The sequence below is a fragment of the Arabidopsis lyrata genome, assembly GCF_000004255.2.
Source record: "Arabidopsis lyrata subsp. lyrata unplaced genomic scaffold ARALYscaffold_3, whole genome shotgun sequence".
NCBI classification, from domain to species: Eukaryota; Viridiplantae; Streptophyta; class Magnoliopsida; order Brassicales; family Brassicaceae; genus Arabidopsis; species Arabidopsis lyrata.
The window spans coordinates 23,097,451-23,124,762 of record NW_003302553.1 but is presented as its reverse complement, the minus strand read 5'-3'; the positions used below and the strand labels follow the sequence as shown (position 1 = coordinate 23,124,762).

The window sequence follows — 27,312 nt, the reverse complement described above, 5'->3', positions numbered from 1 at the left end:
CTTGTTCGCATGTATTCGTTGAAACCGCTCATTCATGCATGTTTGAGTAACCGTTCGTCCGTGTCTGTTCGGCCAACGTACGTAACCGTCAACCCAACCGCCTTACTACCTTCCCACCCGACCAGCTGACCTAGCTAGACTGTCACTCGACCAGCTGACCTTCACTCCGTCCAGCTTAGGTGAGCTACCAATCAGCTGGTCCAGCTAGTCGAGCTGGTTAGCTCGTCACTTCTAGCTCGTTTCAGCTTGTTAAGCACTTCGGAAGCCATTCTATCCGCTTCCCTTAGACTTAGCCCGAGGTTTCCACACTTCCCTCGAACCAAGTCTTCCCCGGCGATCCTATTGAGGATCGCGGGTGTTACACGTTCGTTAATGAAATCCAATTAAAACGAGACCAGAATTTTCCTTACCTGAGCCAAGACATAGCCGCAACATCTTACTTGAACTCAGGCCTAATTTTCTAAGCCTAACTCAAAAATCCAAAAATATTATTCCATCTCAGTAATTGTTAATATGAATCAACACGGAATAAAAGTAAAAGAAACTATCAAAATAGTAATAGGAACATAAAAGAAATAAACAAAGAGCACAGTTTTTTACCTGAGCAATTTCTTTATCCTTGTGGCATACTCCAGTGACTGTAACAACACCACTAACTCTGAGACAACACATCATACATTGCGCCGGTAAGAAATCTGACTCTTTCTCCATTGGTTCCCGTAGCTTTGATTGGCAAAGCTCTTGGCTAAGTCTCCAGTTAATTAGTGTTAAAAATACAGCTTTACAGTTGTATTAAGACCAACGATACGAAGAAAGTGACTGCCAATAATCAAAACAAGAAAAAAGATTAGAGAAATAGCTTACATTATGTACATCCAAAACCAAAAACTTTCTTCCCATATAGCTTTCCTATTTCCTCCAATGCTTCCTGACACATGTATAACACAACATATATTGGTAATCATAAACATCACTCTACTTAACATAAGAGAAATTTTACAGCAATTTTTAGAGAACACCAAGTCACATGTTTTCATTATTACAACAATTGTTAAAGAACACCAAGTCACGACAATTATAAGAGAACACCAAGTCACATTCTTTTATGTTCTCATCACCACACATCGTTGTATATTAAAATCAAGTCAACCACCTGAAACATATGGTGGCTTAATAATAAAAGATGGAGCTCATGAACTTATGCTTGCTGTTATTAATTATAAAAACAAAAGAGGGGTAGTCGACGGCTTGTGTAAGAGCCTCATAATTCGGAGCAGAACCAAGAACAATGTACAAAGTCTCAAAAGAAAAACAAGAAAAAGAGAAATTAAAGATTCACCTACAAATCCAAACCAGAAATTCATAAAGTATATAAGTTTATTCAATATATACTTTTACGATTTTTTTTTTTTTTGTATTTCTATGTAATTTGTTAAAACTGTTTCTTCTGTTTGTCTTCATTAGGTAATTTTATAAAATGTAGATTTGAATCCCAACATGCATAACAATTATTTTCCTAAGTTAGCATCACATATTGTTCTATTATTACAATAAAATACATCCAACTTTAAATATTAAAGAGTTAGCTTGTATATGTTTTTTTCCCTTGAATAACTAAGAAATTCTAGGCCTAGGTCGAGACCCGTACATTCTCTCAGTCTAGAGACCAGAATATTTCATATGGTTTTCTCCCAAGTGCCATTCAAACCAACGACTTTTTAGGCTTAGCCTGAGATGTTTTACCAGTTGAGCTATTGGCAATTGATTTTTTTTTTTTTTCTTAAAGAAGGAAGTTTATCTATATGATACTTTGAAAATCTTAAATTCGTGAATATCATACACATTCATCTTAAAGGATTGATAGAAGTAGCAAAAAGTTAATAACACCATAAGTAGTAACAAAATGTCACAAGAAATAGCAAAAAGTTAGATCAAAGTGGGGAAATGTTCAAAAGATTTAAGTGATGCATCTACATGTCCATGTCCTTCATTCCTCTTCATAATATCCTTGTAATTTGATTCAACTCTGATCATGGCTAGATATATACTTAGATGGGATTATGCATGCAAAGCTTTCTCACCCAATAGCTAAGTTGCATGTCCACACTATACGGTCCAATGGACCCTTCAGAACAAAACAACTTCACTGAATTTTTGACGTTAATGTGGTCATTAAGATCATCTCCAAAGTGAGTAGGCCACCCCTGTATCAGTTCTTCAACAGTTAAGCTCTCAAGCTTACGTCCTACTAAGAGACAATATCCAACTACTTTATCAACAAAATCCAAAGATTGTATAGGAGTAAGCCCCTTACACCACACGATAAAAACCAAGAGTAGAATCATTGAGGTGTCCAGCGAGGAGACTTTTATTAATTTTGTCTTGGTTGAATGTGACATGCTGGGCAAAATCCACAAAAAAAAATGATCATTTCAGCTATTGTGTTAAAACTATCGATCATCTTGACTCTATCAACTTTTCTTCTCACAATCTCCATTAGGGTGACAGTAATTCTATTGCATTATACACCATCCGATTGATTCCGAATTGCTTGGAGTTATGAAACAAAACTTTTCTAGAAGCCAAAAATATCCAGTCTTTTCCAAGACGTGATAAATGGTTTGTTGTGCTGGAATTAGCATATAACACATCCAACACAAAATCTCAGTCGATAACTGTGCTGGACTTGTACATGTTGTCACTAGTAAAAATATAATAAGATTTTTCAAAGAGAGTGAATTTCTGAATTATATAACACTATATTTCTACAATATAAAACAATCCAACTCTAATAATTTAAAACAACTAGCTACAATATGAGATAAACTACAAAGGCGATGATTGGAGTTGTGGATCAAGTCTCAAGACTCATCACAATAGTATTGGTTGTAGATTGATGGTTAATACTTCTTATGAAGAGAAAATGAGATTCTGCAAATTAATTTGATTGTGTATATATACACAATTCTTGCTTGCATTGGTTAGATCCCCTGTTCTAAAAATCGGCCGCCTAGCCGCCTAGGCGGCCGCCTAGGCGCTGGTCGGAGGAGCACCGCGGCGATTTTGTCCAAATCGGTGAGAAAAATCAGAGATCCGATTTTTTGTCCGCCTAGACCGCCTAGGCGGCCGCCTAGCCCGCCTAGACGGCGCCTAGCCCAATTTTTTTTTTTTTTTTTTTTTTTTTTTTTTTTAACTTTTTTTTTTCATCTAAAATTCAAAACGTCCTACTTATGTTCGTAATTTGTATAAAAATCATAAATTTGAAATTAAAATCTTGTTTTCATGTGTTTAATATAATTTTAAAAACAATATTATATAAATTTCTTAATTATAATGGATTAATATGTTTTTAAAATATTAAATAGCCCTAAAACTAATCCCCGATTAATCCCCGTGTAATCCCCGATTTTCTTGCTAGGCGCTAGGCGCACCCTCACCGCCCGACTAGCGCCTAGCGATTTTTTGAACACGGGTTAGATCTAGACTTTTTTTTTTTGTTTTTGTTTTTACACATTTATTGATGCCAATTATTTACCTATGTTTCTAACTTTGGAAACAACAACCAAAAAGACCCAAAAAAGGAGACTAATCTTATCGTAAAATGCCAATTTTAGGACAAAAATGTAGATATGAGAGAAAAAAAAGTTGCATCTCTGGATATTTTCTAATCTAATTGATAACCTTGAAACTTTATTTAACCATTTTCTTCTGTAACAGCCTAACAAGTAATCAGTTTACTGACTGTATTGCTTGTTTCAAACAGTTGGTATTAGTTGGCTTTAGTTGTGAGCATCACACATCTATTTAAATCTTCTCATTTTCCAAAAGGTTTCTTAACTCACAAGTATCAGAGTTCACGTGTTACTATCAAACTTTTCTCCTCACCAATTTCATTTTCACCTTAAGTCTTACAATCACCGCGGAAACGATGAGTTCCTTGGGAGTAGAACAAGGTGTTGTGATTGCAGATTCCGAGCCACCGAGGGGGAATAGAAGCCGATATGCTTTTGCTTGTGCAATTTTAGCCTCCATGACTTCTATCATCCTTGGTTACGGTTCGTCTTCTTTTTGAATTCTAAGTCAATTTTGTATTTTATTTGGTTTTACGGTTTAGATAATCATTCTTACATGTTTGGGAATGTTGTAGATATTGGAGTAATGAGTGGAGCTGCGATTTTCATAAAAGACGATTTGAAACTGTCGGATGTACAACTTGAGATTCTTATGGGAATTTTAAACATCTACTCTCTGATTGGTTCCGGTGCGGCCGGTAGAACTTCTGATTGGATTGGAAGACGGTTCACCATAGTGTTGGCAGGAGCCTTCTTCTTTTGCGGTGCCCTTCTCATGGGTTTTGCCACAAACTACCCTTTCATTATGGTTGGCCGTTTTGTAGCCGGTATCGGTGTCGGTTATGCTATGATGATTGCGCCTGTTTACACCGCAGAAGTCGCTCCTGCCTCTTCTCGCGGCTTCCTCAGCTCTTTCCCTGAGGTTCAATAAATTCAAAGTTTTGTTTTTCTTATGTAGGATTGGGAATGAAAACGGAGGTTGATGATAATGTGATTTTTGTATGCAGATATTTATCAATATTGGTATACTTTTGGGATACGTATCAAATTACTTTTTCTCCAAGCTTCCCGAGCACCTTGGATGGAGGTTCATGTTAGGGGTTGGAGCGGTTCCCTCGGTGTTCCTAGCCATCGGAGTGTTGGCAATGCCGGAGTCCCCAAGATGGCTCGTCCTCCAAGGTCGTCTCGGTGATGCTTTTAAAGTCCTTGACAAAACCTCAAACACTAAAGAAGAAGCCATCACGAGGCTCGATGACATCAAACGCGCGGCTGGAATCCCCGATGATATGACAGACGATGTTATAGTCGTGCCGAACAAGAAGAGCGCTGGAAAAGGCGTGTGGAAGGACCTTCTCGTCCGACCAACCCCGTCCGTTCGACACATTCTCATAGCATGCCTTGGCATCCATTTCGCCCAACAAGCCTCCGGAATTGATGCGGTTGTGCTTTACTCTCCGACCATCTTCTCAAGGGCTGGACTGAAGTCCAAGAATGATCAGCTCTTGGCAACGGTCGCTGTCGGAGTTGTCAAGACTCTCTTCATCGTGGTAGGAACTTGTGTGGTGGACCGGTTTGGACGTCGTGCCTTGTTGCTTACGAGTATGGGTGGAATGTTTCTTTCCTTGACCGCTCTCGGAACTAGTCTTACCGTGATCGACAGGAACCCGGGCCAAACGATCAAGTGGGCCATAGGGCTAGCCGTTACGACAGTGATGACGTTTGTGGCAACTTTCTCAATAGGTGCAGGCCCGGTGACGTGGGTTTACTGCTCAGAGATATTCCCTGTGAGGCTAAGAGCTCAAGGGGCAAGTTTAGGAGTGATGTTGAATAGACTAATGAGTGGTATTATAGGAATGACATTCCTATCTCTCTCTAAAGGTCTCACCATTGGTGGTGCGTTCCTTCTCTTCGCCGGAGTTGCAGCTGCCGCATGGGTCTTCTTCTTCACTTTCCTCCCGGAGACACGTGGTATGCCTCTAGAGGAGATGGAGAGTCTCTTCGGGAGCTACACCGCAAACAAAAAGAAGAATTCTGTGAGCAAAGACAATGAAATTGTGGATGAACAATGAGAATGTAAGACATTTGTTCACATTTCAATTTTAAGTTTAGTGTTTTATATTAGTTGATTCTATGTTATGGTTTCCGTGATGTAAATTATTGTTACCGTTATTTTCATTAACTAATTCTACTAAATTATTGTTTCTGTTATGAATCTTAATTTTAATACAGTATCGAACTCAATAATGAAATTGATTTTAAGAGTATCAATTTCAATAAACATAAATATAAAATTTAGGAGTATTCATCAACTCACCAACGATAAAACTCATTTGAAGAGTATCAATTTCAATTTCAATAAATATAAAATTTTAGAGTATCCAACGCAAACAAACATAAACTAAATTGAATATTTATCTCCTAAATTGAAAGTCTCATTAGATACATTTTTCAATAAAAAAATATTATTATTTATTCAAAACAAATTATGTATACTTCTTGTAGAATTATTCAAAGTAATTATTTAACGTCGTAGTAGCGCCATTGTTAGCATGGGCCACCAATCTAATCTAACTAGTGTACTAAGACACGAAATTTGGATTTGTGGTTGAAAATAGGTGAAGATAATAAATCAAAAAGTTAAAATTGTAAATGGTCTATGGCATGGCTGACAAAATCGTGTCCTGGCAGCTGGCACGGACCATGGGTCATGCCCTCATGATCATCAAATGGTCTATGCCATGGCTGACAAATAGTTAAAATTTGGATTTGTGGTTAAAAATAGGAAAATATAGATAAGGACGCGCTAAACTTGACACTCTTGTATAAAAGACTGATTCTGAAATTGCCATTGTCTTGGCTAAAATCATAATTGTTTTGGCACATGTTTCCAAAAAACCTTCCATCGTTTGGAGTCTTTGTAAGTCACTAACTATATCCGAAAACCCTAATGTGATGATCCCAAAAGCTTTTTTTTTGTTTTTTCATGGTCAAGTTTTTTTTTTCCATTTTACGTGAAAAACGCAGATGCATGGAAAATAATTCTTAGAAAGAAAAACATCCACGATATGGTTCATGCTTTTCTTAAGTCCCTTTTTCTTACTTAAAAAAAAAATAAGAGCTTCAAGAGTTTGTCTTCTTGTCTGTCACATGACTCAAATCCTGCTATTTCATAAATATAGTTGGTTAATACTTAATACCAAATCAAGTCGTAAGATAAAAATTAAGTGATGAACAGGGACGGTCCAAAGTATTTACATGCCTAAAAAGCCCAAAAAGAAAAATTGGTTTCCCATTTATAGAAAATAAAATTTGGATTACTAAGACTTGAACTCAGCACTTCTAGATAATAAATGAGACATTAACTACTGTATCATAAGACATTTTTCAAGAATTGATGCCTAGTTAAAATATAGTAGAGGCGTAGATCCAAACTCACGTGGTCAGGTACATTACTTGATGACCAACGCTTGTAGACATAAATTGGACCGTCAATATAATCGAATGCCTAACAATTAGTCAATTACTACTGAAATTATATACTTATATATATTTTTTCAATCCGTAGCTAAATGAACAAATCCTCATGAAAAAAGTTAATACTTATCGTATGGGTCCTTAATTAGTTACGAATTAAAAATAGTTAGCTAATTGGTTTGTCTCTTGGTAGATATTCAAGTGAGCAATAAAATTCAAATTCGGATTTGCCTTGATGATTTCTACCCGTCGAACTACCATCAGTGATATGTCATGTCCAATGCATTATGAAAAGGTTTAGTACATTTATTTGATGTCAAGAAAGTATATATATGTATCTTTAAGGTTTCTGTTTCTATGTATCTTTAAGGTTCCTGTTTTTATGTATCTTAAAGATTCCTGTTTCTATGTTAAATAGTGACAGGTTATCTTATATAACTAGGATATGACCCGCGGTACACCGCGGGTTAATTATTTGATTTTTTTATTTTTATAAATTGATGAATTTATTATGTATAATATTTTTTGTTGTATACCGCGGGTAACATGCGTTGTATCTAAAATAAAAAATTTTATGTTGTATTTGTTTTGTTTAGTGTTTAAGATTGTATAATTGTATTTTGATTTGTTATTTATAGGATTTCACCTGTGGTATATTGTCTCGTATTAATATTGACCCAAACCTGTCCAACCATATAATCTAAAATGAAATTAAACATCATTTTGTTATTTTTTAATAACACTTTTATTTAAATGTCATATAATTCGAGTTAATTTGAAAGTTGCTTTCAAATAGTTTCCATGTATATTTTTAAATTAGTGTGTGTTTTTGGACCAACCCGTAAAAACAATTTATAATTGTATCTTAAAATACTAATTAGGATTTCACCCGTGATATACTGTCCTATTTTAGATAATTGTAAAAATTAAAGAAAGATCCGAATGACTCAATTTCGGGTCTGAATAAAATAACGACATGATTAAATGCTCAATTTGTTCTTAAAAATGTTAATATAGATTACACACATATTTTTATTCATCGATTGAGTAATATATGTCCGTTTTAAAAAATTTGAATTGTAACATATGCAGAAAAAAAAAAACTTAAATTTACTAACTATTTATATATTTTATAATAATTTAAAATAATATAAATATAAGATCAAATAAAAGTGAAATAAGAATCATATATTTATGTTTAAATTAGGTAGAGAGGTTTTAGGAAATTAGTGCAAATTTGTTATATTAACATTAAATCATCATATTTGATTTCTTTATCTATAAAAATTGTGGAGAATATACCATAAATAAAGCGTTTAAATATAGTAATTAGTTGAGAAAGTATATATATTTTAGATTTTATTAATTATTTTCGTTTTTTAATTTTGCCAAAATTTAAGGAAAGATCCGATTGAAGATTTCCGGATCAAAATTAAATAAATTTGACCCGATTTGGGTACCCCAAAAACTGCTGCAAAAATGTATAGTAGATATGACAAGGTTTTTTTGAAAAAACTCTATTATCATGCCATTTGTCATCCTATGCATCTGACATGTGTCCCTCTCCAATTAATGGTAATTAGTGGTGATTAGTTTGTAATTATTTTTTTGAAAAAACTCTATTATCATGTCATTTGTCATCTTATGCATCTGACATGTGTCCCTCTCCAATTAATGGTAATTAGTGGTGATTAATTTGTAATTATATTTAGAAAATAAAAGGGTGATTTTGAAAACTATCATATTTTTTAGTTTTCGTTTGAAAAATACCCTTTTTCTACTTCTAATGAAAATTACAAATTTTTATATATAAAATGGCAATTTCGTCTATATTTAAATTGAAAGCTGTATTTTTAGTAAAATTATAACTAAATTCGAAAATTGAGAGAAAAATTCAAAATAATATTAATTATCCTTATAATTATTTTTTGAGATAAAGATAGTTTATTTATTTTATATATTAAATTTAATAAGATAATATCTAAAAATATTAAAAAGTCTATCCCTTAATATTGTATAAACAAAAAAAATCTCAATGTAATAATCAAAATTTTCAACTCCAAAGTCTTCTCCAATTTCAAGGTTAACGTAGATTACGACTTAACATTGGTAGAATAATGTAATATACATGTATCATTGATTAAATCAACGTATGGCTTATAACTCTAACATAATATTCTTTGTTTTATTTACATGTGTTATCGATTAGAGATGGAGTACCAAAAACTAATAGAAATCCAATCAAAAGTAATTTTAGTCAAGAGATTTTACAAAGTAATGATGACCTATTAAATTTAAATCAAATGAAGAAACATGATTCACTTCATAGGTGAATTCACAATTATTTTAGATTGTTTAAAAGAAATATTTAAGATAAAAATTATTAAAATTGTTAGTTATTTCAAATATTAATTTCAAAACTAAATTAATAGATTTTCTGTTTTACGTATAAATTCTTTTTAATTAATAGTAAAATATAGTAAAGAAAAAAATAGTATACTTTCAAAAGAAAGGTAAAAAAATAGGGCATTTATCCAAATTTACTCAAAATAAATTTCAAAAAAACAACTGAATATTCGTGTCTTCTCTTCTCTAAGCATATCTTTCTAGACATTATAGTTAAGTGTCCATTTTTCCCTTACGTTACTCTATCTAATAAATGAAAACCGTAGCATTATATTTCTTTACGTTACGTTTCTTCTTCACATTGCGTTTTCATGTTACAAATCTCTTATTTAATCAATTTCATAAAATCGAGAAACTTAGTGTGTTGTTCTTTTTATAGAACTTAAATATTATAAATACTCTAAACTTTTTAAAAAGTTTCTTATAAATTCTTATAAAGTTCAAATATTCATACATAAAACTTCATAAAATTTCTTCTTCACATTTTATAAAATTTAATTTTACAAACGTTTAAACGACTATAATATTTAATTTTTAATAAAAATTAAAAATTTATAATATTTTGAAATTTTTAAAAAGTTTCAATAAAATAAGGAACCGGAGTAAACCAGATAACAATTTTAATTTTGGGCGCCTGATAAATCAAGCTTCCTTCTCATTTGTATTCAGAATCATTTTGGTCCTTTTATAGTATGACCCTAAACCATTGCCCAAAATTTTAAGCAATGTGGGACATTGTATATATATTTTTTCTTCATCAATTGAATAATATATGTACGTTTTTAAAATTTTAAATCATATTATATGCAGAAAAATATATTATTTTATTAATTATATGTATTTTACATAAATTCAAAATAAATTAAATATAAGATCATATAAAAGTGGAAGAATAATCATATATTAATGTTTAAATTAGGTAGAGAGGTTTAAGGAAATTAGCAATTAATCAAATTTAGAAACAAAATCAATTTGTTATCATATTTAGAAGCCACAATTTCTAAAAAATTGTTTCAAAAATAATTTGTAGTATTAATTAATAGATAAACATTTATAACAATGACATTCTCTTGTAAATAAGTGCCAACTCAAAGATTTATTTTATATTTGTACTTCGAAAATGTATATATAGATTCAAATTGAAACGGAACAATGAAAGATGTACATATACATTTTTATAAGATCATTTCCCATTTCTATTTCCTATTCTATTTTCTTAAAAAGATTTTACTCTTAAAATTCATTCTCAAAATTCATCAATGTTCTATAACGCATATCACAGTAAATCAAGTATTCTTTTATTGTTTTCTTTTTCTACATTTTACCTTATTTCCCAGAAATTGATATTAAACAATTAACAACAAATTATCTTATAATAGTTTCTTTTAAAATAGTATTTCATATTTAATTTAACTATAAATCATTACATAAATTAATACTATTCGAAAAGCAAAATGTAATAAAATTATTAAAATGACATTGTAAATTGAAGGATTGTTAGAAATGCTTTTTTCCAATACATTTTTTTCAAAAATACAACCTACTTAAAATCTTTTTAAAATTTCCTTAAAAATATAAGATTTACCTAAGTACGTATGTAACATTATAAAAGCATACAAATACTTAGATCGAGGCTTGAGTAATACTTACCATACAGAAGTACCTCATAAACCTTTTCAGGTTTAATGAGACGTATTTTTGAAAATACACAAAAGAAGGGGACATTTTTTAAAAATGGCACACCAAAAAGTGCATTTTCAAAACTAAAATATAAAAATAAGGTCTTGCAAATTATTTATTATAAAATGAAGGGATAATATAAAATAAATAATATAGCATCTTATCTATTTCTAAACTATTTTAATTTTTCTTATAATTTGGATGATGAAAAAAAAAACAATGACAAAATATAGGATTTTTTTTTTTGAGCATTTAAAGACAAAGAAAAAGGACCACATGTCGTGAAAAAAAAGTTAAAAACTTCATGACGAGCTCATTTTTAAATTAGAATTAATGGTCAAACCCTTATCTACACTTTTGTTATAGAAAAAAAGAAGGAGAAGATGATGATAGAGTTGAAAGATAAAATCTAATATTTGAGATTTTGATCACTGATTTTTTCGTTGGAAAGTGGGTTTTTTTTTCTTTTCCAAAAAAACGTCTACTTTTTATTCTTTGTTGACCTTTTTCCTTCAAAAAAAGTGTATTACATACTAATTTTTACTTTCATTTTTATTTTCATAATATATATGCCAATACTTTCTATTTTGAGCCACTCTATACGTACTTTACCTTTCTTTATAACAAAATTCTTAAACTGATAACAAAAGGAATAACTAAAGGGGCTTTTATTCAATGGTGGAGTTAAAGTCAATTCTTTAAGGTTTAGATTTGTTTTCTGATATTAGTTTTAAGAATTTGTTTGTGTGGATTTCAAAATCTCTGCAGTATATCTTGGATTTTGATTCTAATAATTTACTCATGAAACTCCAAAGAGGTTTCATTTGAAATGACTTAATATACAAAGATTTTACAAGTCTTTTAGTTTTGAATAACACTGAATTTTACAAACTTTAAAGAATTGACTTTAACTCCACCATTGAATAACACCAAACTTTTAAAATCTAATGAAGTATAAGATCTAATAACACCAGATTTTAACGTTAGATTTATAATCATTAGTTGAATAACACTGGATTAGTGTTGGATTTCAATTATATTAAAATCCATCATTGAATAACACCACCTAAAGTGTTAAACAAATTCATGTATAATTATTTGGAAGGACATCAAAACTTATTATTGTATTATTTATTTTGAAATTATATTTTTAATCAGTATCCCACGCATCGCGTGGGTTTCTCTCTAGTATATATATAAGACATTGATGGCCTGTGAGGCTATAGTTCAAATCTTTGTCGTGATAAAAGTACATTTTTTCTTCCTTATGGTCATTTTTAGAACAACCATGTTTTTTTGTAGTTGATCAAATGTTTTTGAGTAGTTAATCAAATCGTATGTAGCCTCGTCTAATCAAATCCTCTCAACAAAAAAAAAAAAAAAAACATTTTAGTAGATAATACTAACCACAAAACCAAAAAGTAAAATAAAAACAACCATGCATGAATTAACATATAGTACAAGTTTTCAGGTGGATCCCTCAGATTAATGTAGTTAGATGGTAAAATGTGTGGTGTCACATCTTTGTTTCCTCATTTGCTCGATTCTTCATTTTTGTTTGGATTTTGCTTCCCGTCTAGAAGTTTTGTTAGAATAATTCTTTAATGTTGCTCTCCATGACAAAGTGCAACATTGACGATAGATTTTGTTAGTTTATCCTTGTCATATTTGTTGTATTATCATGGATCATGATCGTGGTCGCCCATGAGGAAAAGAACATGGTCGTGAACCAAATGTTGCTCACACGATCGATTCGCATCCGGTTGCTTTAACAGAAGAAGAAACAGCTTAAGACTCTAATATACCATAAAATTCTTTAACTTATAATCTTTTAGGAAAAAAAGCAGTAGATAAATGCAAGAAAAATAAACAAAGCCATTGAATTCACATTAAAATTATGAAACAAATATTGCCTCTATATCTAAATAATCATCAATCGAAGGATATCTTTTGTTCCATTAAATAATTGAGTCGATAAAATTCACACAAAATAAAATGAAAAAATATTTAAAAAATTGAAGGTTCGAGGATCTAATAAAGTTTCATATTCCCCACGAATCGCTACTTTTCAAACAAACAACATCGCACGTCCCTCTAATGTTCTTGGAAGTGCTACACACGAACACAAGTTGAGAAGATAATATAATATTTACACACAAAGAGAGACTATATAAAGAGTGTTCGTGTTAAAGTATAACATAACAAAACAAAGAAATAAGAAGAGTAGTAATGGGTGTGATGAGATCCTTAAGAACGATGGGATTATGGCACTGCATGGTCTATGTTGTGGTCCTAAGTTCTATTGCGGCTACAGTGACATCATACCCTTACTCATCCCCTCAAACCCCATCTTACAATTCTCCCGGCCACAAACACAAAGGCCCTAAGTACGCGCCACATCCAAAACCATATGTTTATAGCTCTCCACCCCCACCATACTACTTCCCTTCTCCAAAGGTTGACTACAAGTCCCCACCACCACCATATGTCTACAGCTCCCCACCCCCACCGTACTACTCTCCTTCTCCAAAGGTTGACTACAAGTCCCCACCACCACCATACGTCTACAGCTCCCCACCCCCACCGTACTACTCTCCTTCTCCAAAGGTTGACTACAAGTCCCCACCACCACCATACGTCTACAAGACGCCTTACTATTGATTATGAACTGTTTCATAAAAAAGGAATACGATTGCAATAATTTATTTTTTTGATTATTTCTCTTAATTCTTCGAAACGTTTTTTTTGTTCCTTTGTCTTGTTGAGGTTCTTATTTTTATCAATAAAATTGGGATTATTTTTAAATGTCTGTGTTTGTTTGATATTTGTTCTAAATGGCTCAAAATTTCTAATATATAAGTTTCGCTCCTAGTGATAAAATTTAAAACAATTTTGGCCGTCGCACCGAGTCATTAAGAGGGTGAGCGGCATGACGGCCAGTGGCCCCTTCATGTGCTGCAATAATCAAGTGGCCGAATTTTAAAATATTTGAAAAAATAAATAAATAAATAAGATTTTAAAGTAGATATAATATTGAAAAAGCAAAATATATATATACTAGATTAGGACCGGCTAGATGGTCGAGTTTTAAAATTTTTAAATAAAATTAAATTTAATAAATAATATATTAAAATTTTCATTGTGAATAGAAACTATATTTAAGAAATAAGAAGAAAAACTCTTAATTAGATTGAATATTTGTTTATATATTCATCTTTTGCCTTAATACACTTATCTGCATTTCTATATTTTTAATTTGTTTGTACATTAGTTTTAATAATAAAGTAAATTTAATTTACCAATCACCATAAATTTTGCCAAGATAATCATCATTATTATTATTGTCAAATTGCTGACAAAAAAAAACAAAAAAATATTTTTACTGTCAAATCTTAAAATATTTATACCTTAAATCTAAAAGAATCAACCCAAACCTAAAAATTTAAATTTTAAATCGCTTTAAATTAGAATTAGTAAAATATTTTTTAATCTCTATTTTTATTATATAAAATACATAAAGTTTCTTTATAATTATCTTCTTTATTATTTTAAAATTATTTTATATAAGATACCTACATATAGCTGCCTTATAATTTTTTTTCTTAAATTTCTATATTATTTAATAAGATACATCTTGTATACTTATAATTATCGTCTTTAGACTTTTAGAATTGTTTTATACAGTATATATGTATAATTATGCTAAGATTTTTTTTAGTTTGTTGAGAAAATGGGAGGCTATCTATTTGTTTATATAGATGTGAGTATTTAGAATCCTTTTTCTTCTAGGTTTAATAATTGATTATAAAATTTCCTTAATTATTATATTTCATAATAAGATTGTATAATTTCTTAAATCCTTTTTAATTTTTAAGGAAAAAGTAAGGGAGACTCACAAAAATGCCCCTTTTTCAATACCCCTTTTCAAAAATGCCCCCTATGGATGTCCATTTTTAAAAATACCCCTTTTATGTACAAAATGACTAAATTACCCTTCTTTTAATAAAAGATATCATAAATATATAAGGAAATATAACAAAATTAGGTCCACAAAATACAAAATATTTTTTGGCGGGAAAAGTGATCCCCCAATTTTTCCCGCCAAAACACTTGTAAAAATTTGTAAAACCTTTAAAATACCTTGTAAAATTTTCCCGTAAAATTTTTTCCCGCCAAAAAATTTTCCCGCCAAAAAATTTTTTTTGCGGGAAAAGTGATTCCGCAATTTTTTTGGCGTTAAATTTTTGGCGGGAAAATTTTTCCCGCCTAAAATTTACAAGGTATTTTTAAGGTGTTTTACAAGGCATTTATAAAGTATTAAACGCATTATTAAAAGATTTACAACATATTTAAAAAGATTTATAAGAGATTATAAGATTTACAAGCTATTTATAAGGTTTTACAAGTTATAAGGTTTACAAGTTTTTTATAAGGTTTACAAGTTATAAATACCTTATAAAACCTTAAAAGTACCTTGTAAAACCTTTTAAAATACATTGTAAAACCTTACAAAACACTTGTAAATACCTTGTAAAAAACCTTTAAAATACCTTGTAAATTTTTCCCGCCAAAAATTTTCCCGCCAAAAAAATTTCGCAAAAAAAATTGCGGAATCACTTTTCCCGCAAAAAAAAATTTTTGGCGGGAAAATTTTTTGGCGGGAAAAATTTTTACGGGAAAATTTTACAAGGTTTTTTAAAGGTTTTTACAAGTGTTTTGGCGAGAAAATTGCGGGATCACTTTTCCCGCCAAAAAATATTTTGTATTTTGTGGACCTAATTTTGTTTCAAATAAGGGTAAAATAGTCATTAAAAATTAAAAGAGGACAAACTTAAAAATGGACTCTCAAAGGGGGCATTTTTGAAAAGGGGTATTGAAAAATGGGCATTTTTAACAATTTCTCAAAAAGTAATCCTTTTCTTTTAGAACTAGTATCTTTAAATTATAATTAGTAAATGATTTTTTTAATTTATATTTTTATTTAATAAGATAGATATAGTTTTCTTATAGTTATCTTCTTTACTTTTTAAAAAACAATTTATATAAGATATGTACGTATAGTTGCCTTATAAATATTTTTAAAAATTTATATTTTATTTAATAGAATACATCTATTTTTTATAATTATCTTCTTAAGATTTTAGAATTGTTTTATTAATATAAGATATATACGTATCATTTCTTTATAATTTTTATTTCTAAGTAAATAATTTTTTTTGTTTTACACGTGTTAAATTCTGAGATCGATAGATTTGACATGTGCGTATAGTTTTCTTATAATTTTTTTCTTAAATAAATAAAAGGAAATTTTTGTTTAACATGCGTCAAAATCTAAAATTGATAAATTTGACACGTGACACGATCATATGAGTTACTAACTTTGAAAATAATATTTTATATAATAAGATATATATATATATATATATATGTAATTTTTTGTTTTTAAAATTTTTTTTTTATCAAATACACAACAAAAAGTTTTATAACAAAACTCTATAAAATATAAATTTATTGGACCAAAATGTTTTTTTTGTCTTAAGACCCATAATAATGTGGAACCAAGGCATATATCTATTATAAGATGAACGATCAAGATTAAGCCTTGCAGATTAGTTATAGCTACGACATAACCCTTATCTCGCGTTGTTGATTTGAGCAGCTTCAAGGCCAAAGCGATACTAGTAGAACCTAGCAATGTGGTTTACTGGTTTTGGTGGCCGTGCAAGAAAGCGGCTGTGTTTGAATAGAGGTTGAAGCGTTTTATTTGTTGACTTTCTCTCTTGTGAGCGTTTTGTTGTCACGTAGGGCTTGTGAAGTAGGGAAGTTCAGGAAACAATAGCGTTTTGTAATTTGTTTCTACATTTATTTATATATCCTATCAGATGACAAAAAAAAAGGATATGTACCGTGTTATGAATTATATATATGTTTTTTTAACAAAATTAAATATATATCCTATGAAAAGGATATTGTACGTTAGGACTTAGGAGTAGTGTAGAAACCAAACTGTACAAATTCAGTAACATTACACAGCTGTGTTCCATTGAAGTCTCTATTATATAGATCACAATTTGTTCAAAGTAACCCACACCAATGATCACAATGAATCTCCTTCTTCATCTCTATATCTTCTTCTCCATCATCTTTATCTCCCTCTCATCTTCATACAGTTGCACCCCAAATGACAACAATGCCCTTCTTCAAATCAAGAAATCTCTTAACAACCCTCCCTACCTCTCCTCCTGGAACCCCCGAACCGGCTGTTGTACGGGCTGGACCGGTGTGGAATGCACTGACGGCCGCGTCACCTACCTCTACCTTTCCTCCAGCACAATCTCCGGAAATATCCCACCCGCCATCACCATGCTCAAGAGCCTCAACCTCCTCTTTATAAAACACACCAATATCTCCGGTCCAATTCCTGATAACATCAGCGACCTCAAGAACCTCACTTTCTTGGACCTTTCCTATAACCAATTGACTGGTCCAATTCCCGGTTCGCTATCTCAGATGCCCAAGCTTGAAGCCATTGAGATCCATGATAATAAGCTAACCGGTTCTATACCAAACTCTTTCGGTTCTTTTGTTGGCAACGTCCCTGAACTCGACTTGTCTAACAATCAGCTCTCAGGTAGCCATCAATATATAGTTTTGGTCAAATATTTTATTTATATCAGAATCCTACAACTAGCTAGCCTGGTACCTTAAAATGTCTCTTAGGATTATTAATTGTACTAGGTTATGAACCCCGCGATATCGCGGGGAACTCATTTTCAACAAATATATTTTATTACGTTTATGGTTTAAATTATTATTATAATATATTCAAAAAATTGAATTATTATATAAAATTAACTATGTCTTAAAGTTATATCGTAAATATTTTCTAAAGATATTAAAAAAATTTTACGAATAAAAATGTAAAAAAAAAAAAATTATGATTAAAAAACACTTTTGAAACATTTTTGGTGAATATAAAATTATTTATAAGTGACAAAATAACTAACGAAGAGTTATAATATAGAGAATTTCTAGCGGGTCAAAACCAAAAAGATATAAAAACACAACCAGAAAAATAACCGTCAACACAAAAAGTAACCGTCAATATTTTAACGAAGAGTTGCGATAAAAAGATATAACCAAGAAAAAATAACCGTTGATATTTTAACAGAAAGTTACGATAAAAAACACAACCAAGAAAAAATAACCGTAAATATTTTAACGAAAAGTTGAGATAAAAAGACACAACAAAAAAAAAAGTAAATGTCAACATTTTTACGAAAAGTTATGATAAAAAGACACATCAGAAAAATAACTATCAACGAAAATGTAACCGTAAATACTTTAACGAAGAGTTGCGATAAAAAGACACAACCGAGAAAAAATAACAGTCAATATTTAAACGAAAAATTTCGATAAAAAGATACAAACGGAAAAAAATAACCGTCAATATTTTAACAAAGATTTGCGATAAAAAGACACAACCGAGAAAAATAACCGTCAATATTTTAACGGAAAGCTGCGATAGAAAGACACAACTGAGAAAAAAAAACCGTTGATATTTTAACGGAAAAATATGATAAAAATACAAAAACAAAAAAAGAAACCGTCAATATTTTAACTGAAAATTACAATAAAAGACACAACCGAAAAAATAACCATCAATGAAAAATTGTAACCGTAAATATTTTAACATAGAGCTAGGACAAAAAGATACAACCGAAAAAAAATAACCGTTAATATTTTAACGAAAAGTTGCGATAAAAAGACACAAACGAGAAAAGTAATGTTAATATTTTAACGAAAAGTTTCGATAAAAAGACACAACCAAAAAAATAATCGTCAACGAAAAAAGGAACCGTCAATATTTTAACGAAGAGTTGCGATAAAAAGACACAACCGAGAAAAAATAACCGTCAAACTTTTAACGGAAAGTTGCGATAGAAAGGCACAAACAAAAAAAATGACCGTCAATATTTTAACGGAAAGTTACGATAAAAAGACACAACCAAAAAAATAACTGTCAACGAAAAAAGTAACTGTCAATATTTTAACGAAGAGTTGCGATAAAAAGATACAACCGAGAAAAATTAACTGTCAATATTTTAGCAAAAAATTGCGATAAAAAGACACAACCGAGAAAAAAATAACCGTCAATATTTTAACAGACAAAAAAAGACACAATCGAGAAAAAAATATCGTCAATATTTTAACAAAAAGTTATGATAAAAACAGATACGAAAAAGTAACCGTCAATATTTTAACGGAAAGTTGCGAGAAAAAAACACAACCAAAAAAATAACCGTCAACGAAAAAAGTAACCGTTAATATTTTAACGAAAAGTTGCGAAAAAAAGACACAACCGAAAAATAACCTTCAACTAAAAAATTAACCGTCAATATTTTAACGAAGAGTTGCGATAAAAAGATACAACCGAGAAAAAATAACCGTCAACATTTTAACGGAAAGTTGCGATAAAAAGACACAACCGAGAAAAAATAACCGTCAATATTTTAACGGAAAATTGCGATAAAAAGACACAAACTAATAAAGTAACAACCAATATTTTAACGGAAAGTTGCAATGAAAAGACACAACCGAAAAAACCCGTCAATATTTTAATGAAGAGTTGCGATAAAAAACACACCCGAAAATATAACCGTTAATATTTTAACGGAAAATTACGGTAAAGAGACACAACCGTTCAGAAGTGCAAAATACATTTATTGAGGTTGTTATTTTGGTTAATAAAACTAATTTGATATGTAGTCTAATGGTTGATGTAAAAAAACTTCGTAGTATTACTAACTATACAAAAAATGCAATGAAATTATATAATGAAAAGACGTAACTTTAAATGAATAAATGCAACTCTAAAGATATAATTGTAAACTGAAAAGATACGACTGTAATTGAACAAATATTACCGTAAATAATTCAACGAAAATTTAAAGAGAAAATTCAATAAAAAGACATAACCGTAAAAAAAATAACCGATTTAAACGAAAGGTTGCGATAAAAAGACGCAACCGTTCAGATGTGCAAATGATATTTATTAGATTGCTATTATATATAGATTATTTCTTCTCAATAAATACTATTATAGTATAATCTTCTCGTTGGAAACAAATTTGTATTTTCAGATCTGGCGCCAGATTAAGATTTTGTGACAAATTTATAAATCCCGGGTTTTATGACACTCCATTTCAGGGAAAATACCGGAATCGTTGTCAAAATACGACTTCAACGCAGTGTTTCTGTCGGGAAATAGTTTCACCGGAGATGGTTCCATGTTTTTCGGACGGAACAAAACAACAAGACAACTGGATCTGTCGAGAAACATGTTTCAGTTCGATCTCTGTTATAAATTTAAGTGTAAACCGACGGTTATTAAATTAACCATTGCAACTATTCAATTTATGGTTATTATTTAAACGTACGGTTGCAAACGTACGTCACAACTTTTGAACCATATATAAACTTTGTTTCTCTTGTGTCAAAGAAAGAGAAGAAGAGGAGAAAAGAGAGATTCACGAGACTAAAGATTGTCTTAATCTTTAGTGCAAAACACAAAAACAAAACACAAAAAGCTCTATTTGTTTCTCTTGTGTCTTAGCCTAGAACAAGAGAGAACTTTGATTGTCTTATCCTAGAAGGGATTTCGTGTAACCCAAGGCTTGAGAAGGGTCGAAATACTCTTTAAGGAAAGTGCTCTCGTGCGCGATTCAATCTCTATCCAAGTTCACGTTCGTTACGTCCCGGAGATACAACGTCGATACACAACAATCTTAAAGAGTATTTACGGTGAACAATGGCTAATGTTTCTGTGCGTGAGATGACGTCAAAGTTTGGCAAATTGGATAAGTTTGAAGGAGTTGATTTTAGAAGATGGCAAAAGAAGATGCACTTTCTCCTCACAACGCTCAATGTGGTTCACGTTCTAAGTGTGCCAATGCCCACCGTGTCGGAGAATGGTGAGAACGAGTCCGTGGAGGAGACAAGGAAGCAACTTAAGTGGGAAAACGATGACTACATATGTCGTGGCCACATTCTCAACGGTATGTCTGATTCTCTCTTTGATGTCTATCAAAATGTCGAATCCGCAAAGGAACTATGGGATGCGTTGGAATCGAAGTACATGGCCGAGGATGCTTCTAGTAAGAAGTTCCTTGTGAGTGATTTTAATAATTACAAGATGTCCGATTCAAGGCCGGTAATGGAGCAATACAATGAATTACTTCGCATCCTAGGCCAATTCGCTCAACACAACATGAAGATGGATGAATCCATCTCGGTGTCGTGTATCATCGACAAGTTGCCGCCTTCGTGGAAAGATTTTAGGCGCATGTTAAAACACAAAAAGGAAGAGTTGTCTCTTGTACAACTTGGTAGCCATTTGCGCATAGAGGAATCTCTAAGGGTGCAAGAGGGTGGAAAACCCAAAGATAAGGAGGCTGAAACTTCTTCAATCAATATGATGGAGGAGAGTGGGAGTTCTAAAATAAAGAACAAGGGGAAGAAGCGCCCCTTTACTAACAACACCAATGATGGATCTAACAAACGATTCAAGAGCGTTTGTTGGATTTGTAACAAGCCGGGTCACTTCAAACGTGATTGTCGGGCAGCAAAGGATAAGAATAAAACGCAACAAAACCGTTTTGGGCAAGGGTCTAAGGATCAAGGCCCATCCTCTCATCAAGGTCAGAATTTTGTTTTTGATTCATACTCAAAAGTGTATTATGTATCAAAAATAGCTGAGGCATTCTATGTGCAGGATGATGAGGTGGCATGGTGGATTGACTCGGGTGCAACAATACATGTTTGCAAGGATCGTGGCTGGTTCAAGACGTACGAGCCGGTTCAAGATGGATCTGTACTTTATATGGGCAACGAGTCAACCGCTCCTATCCTAGGTCGTGGAAAAGTGGTGTTAAAGTTTAGTTCCGGGAAAACTCTTGATCTTAATGATGTAATTCATGTACCCGGAATTAGGAAAAACTTAGTCTCCGGTAGTGTTTTAAATAAGTGTGGATTTAAACAAGTGTATGAGTCAGATAAGTATGTCTTATCTAAGTGTGGTATCTTTGTTGGATTTGGATACTTTTGTAATGGCATGTTTATGCTTAATATTAATAAAGTTGTCAATTCTATTTACATGGCATGTTCTAGCAAAAATGATACTTCTTTATGGCATGCAAGATTAGGCCACGTGCATTATAAAAGAATGATTGATATGTCTAAAGAAGGATTAATTCCTACTTTTGACGTGAATATAGAGAAGTGTAGAACATGCATGTTGACTAAGATAATTAGACAACCTTTTAAAAGCATTGAAAGAAATTCAAAGGTGCTTGAACTTATTCATAGTGACTTATGTGACTTACATGCTACACCATCTTTAGGAAACAAGAAATATTTCATCACGTTCATAGATGATTATTCTCGTTTTTGTTATGTATATTTATTACATGCTAAAGATGAGGCCTTAGATAAATTCAAGGTTTATAAAACCGAGGTTGAATTACAACATAGTGACTTGGTTAAGAAGTTACGCACGGATAAAGGTGGGGAGTATTATGATCCTACGTATTTTCAGTCTGTGGGCATAATACATGAGACTACGGCTCCGTATACGCCACAACAAAATGGTATATCCGAGAGGAAAAATAGAGTTCTAAAAGAAATGGTTAATTCCATGTTATCTTACTCGGGATTAAGTGACGGATTTTGGGGTGAAGCCATGTTAACGGCTTGTTATTTATTAAATAGAGTTCCCAACAAAAGGAACAAAGTTACTCCATATGAACTTTGGTATAAAAAGAAACCAAACTTGAACTATCTTCGAGTTTGGGGCTGTAGGGCGATCGTTAGATTACCCCAACCAAAGATTAAGACTTTGGGAGAAAGAGGTATTGATTGCATCTTCATTGGTTATGCCTTGCATTCCAAGGCATATAGGTTTTATGTCATAGAACCTAATGATTCTATAGCGGTTCACACCGTAATTGAGTCAAGAGATGCAATATTTGATGAGAATCGTTTTTCATCGATACCTAGACCAAAGGATTTAGTTCCTAGTTCAAGTGGAACAAAGAAAAGAGACGACATGTTCGTTCCTCCTAACGAGTCACCTACGCTTCGTAAGAGTAAACGAGGGAGAATCGAAAAATCTTTCGGTCCCGATTTTCAACTTTACTTAGTTGAAGGGTCAAGAGATGAGATTGGTTTTCAATACTCATATTGTTATCATATTGATGATGAACCTAGAACTTTTAGTGAGGCTATGACGTCTAATGACGTTATTTTTTGGAAAGAAGCCGTAAATGATGAAATGGATTCCATCATGGGAAATAATACGTGGTTCTTAACGGATCTTCCACCCGGTTGCAAGCCTTTAGGATGCAAATGGATCTTCAAGAAGAAGATGAAAGTCGATGGAACGATCGACAAATTTAAGGCTCGGTTGGTTGTTCAAGGTTTTAGACAAAAGGAAGGCATTGATTATTTTGATACATATGCTCCGGTTGTTAGGATCTCCTCTATAAGGTTATTAATTGGTTTGGCATCCATTCATAACCTTGTGATCCACCAAATGGATGTCAAGACGGCATTCTTAAATGGCGTCTTGGAAGAAGAGGTGTATATGAAACAACCCGAAGTGTTTGTTATGCTTGGTAATGAACATAAGGTGTGTAAGTTGGTAAAGTCATTATATGGTCTAAAGCAAGCACCTAAACAGTGGCATCAAAGGTTTGATGAGGCTGTCTTGTCAAATGGGTTTAAATTAAATCAGTCGGACAAGTGTTTGTATAGCAAATTTGATGATTCCGGTAATGGAGTGATCATTTGTTTATATGTTGATGACATGTTGATCTTTGGTACCAACCTTAGACAAGTAGAACTTACAAAGGAGTTCTTATCATCAAATTTTGCCATGAAAGACATGGGGGAGGCGGAGGTGATTCTTGGAATTCGAATCAAGCGTGAGAACAAAGGAATATCTTTAACTCAATCACATTACATTGAGAAAGTGCTTAAAAAGTTCAATTATGAAAATTGTTCTCCCGTGAGCACTCCCATGGATGCGAGCGTGAAGCTTATGCCTAATACGGGACAAGCGGTATCACAACTCGAGTATTCACGAGTAATTGGTTGCTTAATGTATGCCATGACTAGCACTAGACCGGATATAGCTTATGCGGTAGGAAAGTTGAGTAGATATACTAGTAATCCTAGTACTCATCATTGGCAAGCTGTAAGGCGGGTGCTCAAGTACTTGAAAGGAACCATAAATTATGGTTTGTCATATTTTGGATTTCCTTCGGTCTTAGAAGGATATTCGGATGCAAGTTGGAACACCAACGAGGAAAATCATTCTTCTACAAGTGGTTGGGTGTTCCTACTTGGGGGAGGTGCCATTTCATGGGCATCAAAGAAACAAACTTGTATTACAAATTCTACTATGGAATCGGAATTTGTAGCGTTAGCGGCTGCAGGGAGAGAGGCGGAATGGTTAAGAAACTTAGTCTCCGAGATTCCATTGTGGCCGAAACCGGTGTCACCCATTTCTATCCATTGCGATAGTAAAGCTACTTTGGCTAAAGCTTATAGCCAAGTGTATAACGGTAAGTCGCGACACCTAGGCTTGAGACATAGCGGGATACGTGAGCTGATCACTCATGGGGTGATTACTATAGGATTTATTCGGTCTGAGCAAAATCTAGCGGATCACTTGACAAAAGGACTAGCTAGAGACTTGGTGATCAAGTCGGCTAAAGGGATGGGATTAAAGTCCATTTGAAATCTCTAATGGTGGGATACCCAATTCCCCTCTAATACAACGTTAGAGGCTGAATTCAATGCGGAAAGCCCACACTTAGAGATTGAAGCACTAGTTTAAATCATCCCAAAGTAAGTGCTTAGATCTGCAAGAAAAGGTTAGGTTGAAGTTTTCTTCTTAATAGATCTTTTGAAAAATTGCATTTTGCAGGTGCAAGATTAAAAGATCTACCTATATGGGTGTGAAGTGTAGCCGCTTCAAGAAGCTCGGACTTGGCTTTGTACACACTCATGAAAGGATAAGGACACATGGCTTATAATAGTGTCAAGGATAAACACTTAGAGTAGTGAGTGAATTCGTGTGTGTATTATCTTCATGTGCTCAAAATGAGTTGAAGGATTCAATCCGTAGGACATCTTGATTCTCGAGCATTTGGAATGTGTAATATTACTAAGATGTAAATTCAATCGTTACGATATTTACATTTATGCATGAGTTTGGTTTATGTGTTGTTAATTTTGTGAATCAAAGATTACACTTAAATGGGGGAGGAATGTTATAAATTTAAGTGTAAACCGACGGTTATTAAATTAACCATTGCAACTATTCAATTTATGGTTATTATTTAAACGTACGGTTGCAAACGTACGTCACAACTTTTGAACCATATATAAACTTTGTTTCTCTTGTGTCAAAGAAAGAGAAGAAGAGGAGAAAAGAGAGATTCACGAGACTAAAGATTGTCTTAATCTTTAGTGCAAAACACAAAAACAAAACACAAAAAGCTCTATTTGTTTCTCTTGTGTCTTAGCCTAGAACAAGAGAGAACTTTGATTGTCTTATCCTAGAAGGGATTTCGTGTAACCCAAGGCTTGAGAAGGGTCGAAATACTCTTTAAGGAAAGTGCTCTCGTGCGCGATTCAATCTCTATCCAAGTTCACGTTCGTTACGTCCCGGAGATACAACGTCGATACACAACAATCTTAAAGAGTATTTACGGTGAACAATGGCTAATGTTTCTGTGCGTGAGATGACGTCAAAGTTTGGCAAATTGGATAAGTTTGAAGGAGTTGATTTTAGAAGATGGCAAAAGAAGATGCACTTTCTCCTCACAACGCTCAATGTGGTTCACGTTCTAAGTGTGCCAATGCCCACCGTGTCGGAGAATGGTGAGAACGAGTCCGTGGAGGAGACAAGGAAGCAACTTAAGTGGGAAAACGATGACTACATATGTCGTGGCCACATTCTCAACGGTATGTCTGATTCTCTCTTTGATGTCTATCAAAATGTCGAATCCGCAAAGGAACTATGGGATGCGTTGGAATCGAAGTACATGGCCGAGGATGCTTCTAGTAAGAAGTTCCTTGTGAGTGATTTTAATAATTACAAGATGTCCGATTCAAGGCCGGTAATGGAGCAATACAATGAATTACTTCGCATCCTAGGCCAATTCGCTCAACACAACATGAAGATGGATGAATCCATCTCGGTGTCGTGTATTATCGACAAATTTAAGGCTCGGTTGGTTGTTCAAGGTTTTAGACAAAAGGAAGGCATTGAATATTTTGATACATATGCTCCGGTTGTTAGGATCTCCTCTATAAGGTTATTAATTGGTTTGGCATCCATTCATAACCTTGTGATCCACCAAATGGATGTCAAGACGGCATTCTTAAATGGCGTCTTGGAAGAAGAGGTGTATATGAAACAACCCGAAGGGTTTGTTATGCTTGGTAATGAACATAAGGTGTGTAAGTTGGTAAAGTCATTATATGGTCTAAAGCAAGCACCTAAACAGTGGCATCAAAGGTTTGATGAGGCTGTCTTGTCAAATGGGTTTAAATTAAATCAGTCGGACAAGTGTTTGTATAGCAAATTTGATGATTCCGGTAATGGAGTGATCATTTGTTTATATGTTGATGACATGTTGATCTTTGGTACCAACCTTAGACAAGTAGAACTTACAAAGGAGTTCTTATCATCAAATTTTGCCATGAAAGACATGGGGGAGGCGGAGGTGATTCTTGGAATTCGAATCAAGCGTGAGAACAAAGGAATATCTTTAACTCAATCACATTACATTGAGAAAGTGCTTAAAAAGTTCAATTATGAAAATTGTTCTCCCGTGAGCACTCCCATGGATGCGAGCGTGAAGCTTATGCCTAATACGGGACAAGCGGTATCACAACTCGAGTATTCACGAGTAATTGGTTGCTTAATGTATGCCATGACTAGCACTAGACCGGATATAGCTTATGCGGTAGGAAAGTTGAGTAGATATACTAGTAATCCTAGTACTCATCATTGGCAAGCTGTAAGGCGGGTGCTCAAGTACTTGAAAGGAACCATAAATTATGGTTTGTCATATTTTGGATTTCCTTCGTCCTTAGAAGGATATTC

General features: G+C 32.7%; 3 protein-coding genes across 3 annotated transcripts; all 3 read left to right on the top strand.

Annotated features, from left to right (window-relative positions):
• The first annotated feature begins 3,657 nt into the window (after window positions 1-3,657).
• Window positions 3,658-5,967, top strand: LOC9322269 (putative polyol transporter 1). Its single transcript, XM_002886157.2, has 3 exons — window positions 3,658-4,055; window positions 4,148-4,494; window positions 4,580-5,967. The coding sequence occupies exons 1-3, from the start codon at window positions 3,929-3,931 to the stop codon at window positions 5,639-5,641; spliced, it is 1,536 nt and encodes a 511-aa protein (XP_002886203.1). The 5' UTR covers window positions 3,658-3,928; the 3' UTR covers window positions 5,642-5,967.
• Window positions 5,968-13,331: 7,364 nt separating this feature from the next.
• On the top strand, window positions 13,332-13,849 carry LOC9322268 (extensin-2). Its single transcript, XM_002886156.2, has one exon. The coding sequence runs from the start codon at window positions 13,362-13,364 to the stop codon at window positions 13,791-13,793; it is 432 nt and encodes a 143-aa protein (XP_002886202.1). The 5' UTR covers window positions 13,332-13,361; the 3' UTR covers window positions 13,794-13,849.
• A 2,983-nt stretch (window positions 13,850-16,832) lies between these two features.
• On the top strand, window positions 16,833-20,633 carry LOC9322267 (polygalacturonase inhibitor 1). The gene is made up of 2 exons (XM_021031931.1): window positions 16,833-17,763; window positions 20,343-20,633. The coding sequence occupies exons 1-2, from the start codon at window positions 17,226-17,228 to the stop codon at window positions 20,564-20,566; spliced, it is 762 nt and encodes a 253-aa protein (XP_020887590.1). The 5' UTR covers window positions 16,833-17,225; the 3' UTR covers window positions 20,567-20,633.
• The last annotated feature ends 6,679 nt before the right edge of the window (window positions 20,634-27,312 follow it).

Coding starts and splice junctions, on each gene's coding strand:
- LOC9322269 (XM_002886157.2), top strand. CDS start 3,929: ATGAGTTCCTTGGGAGTAGAACAAGGTGTTGTGATTGCAGATTCCGAG. Junction 4,056..4,147: donor TTCTATCATCCTTGGTTACG/GTTCGTCTTCTT, acceptor GGAATGTTGTAG/ATATTGGAGTAATGAGTGGA. Junction 4,495..4,579: donor TCCTCAGCTCTTTCCCTGAG/GTTCAATAAATT, acceptor TTTTGTATGCAG/ATATTTATCAATATTGGTAT.
- LOC9322268 (XM_002886156.2), top strand. CDS start 13,362: ATGGGTGTGATGAGATCCTTAAGAACGATGGGATTATGGCACTGCATG.
- LOC9322267 (XM_021031931.1), top strand. CDS start 17,226: ATGATCACAATGAATCTCCTTCTTCATCTCTATATCTTCTTCTCCATC. Junction 17,764..20,342: donor GTCTAACAATCAGCTCTCAG/GTAGCCATCAAT, acceptor ACTCCATTTCAG/GGAAAATACCGGAATCGTTG.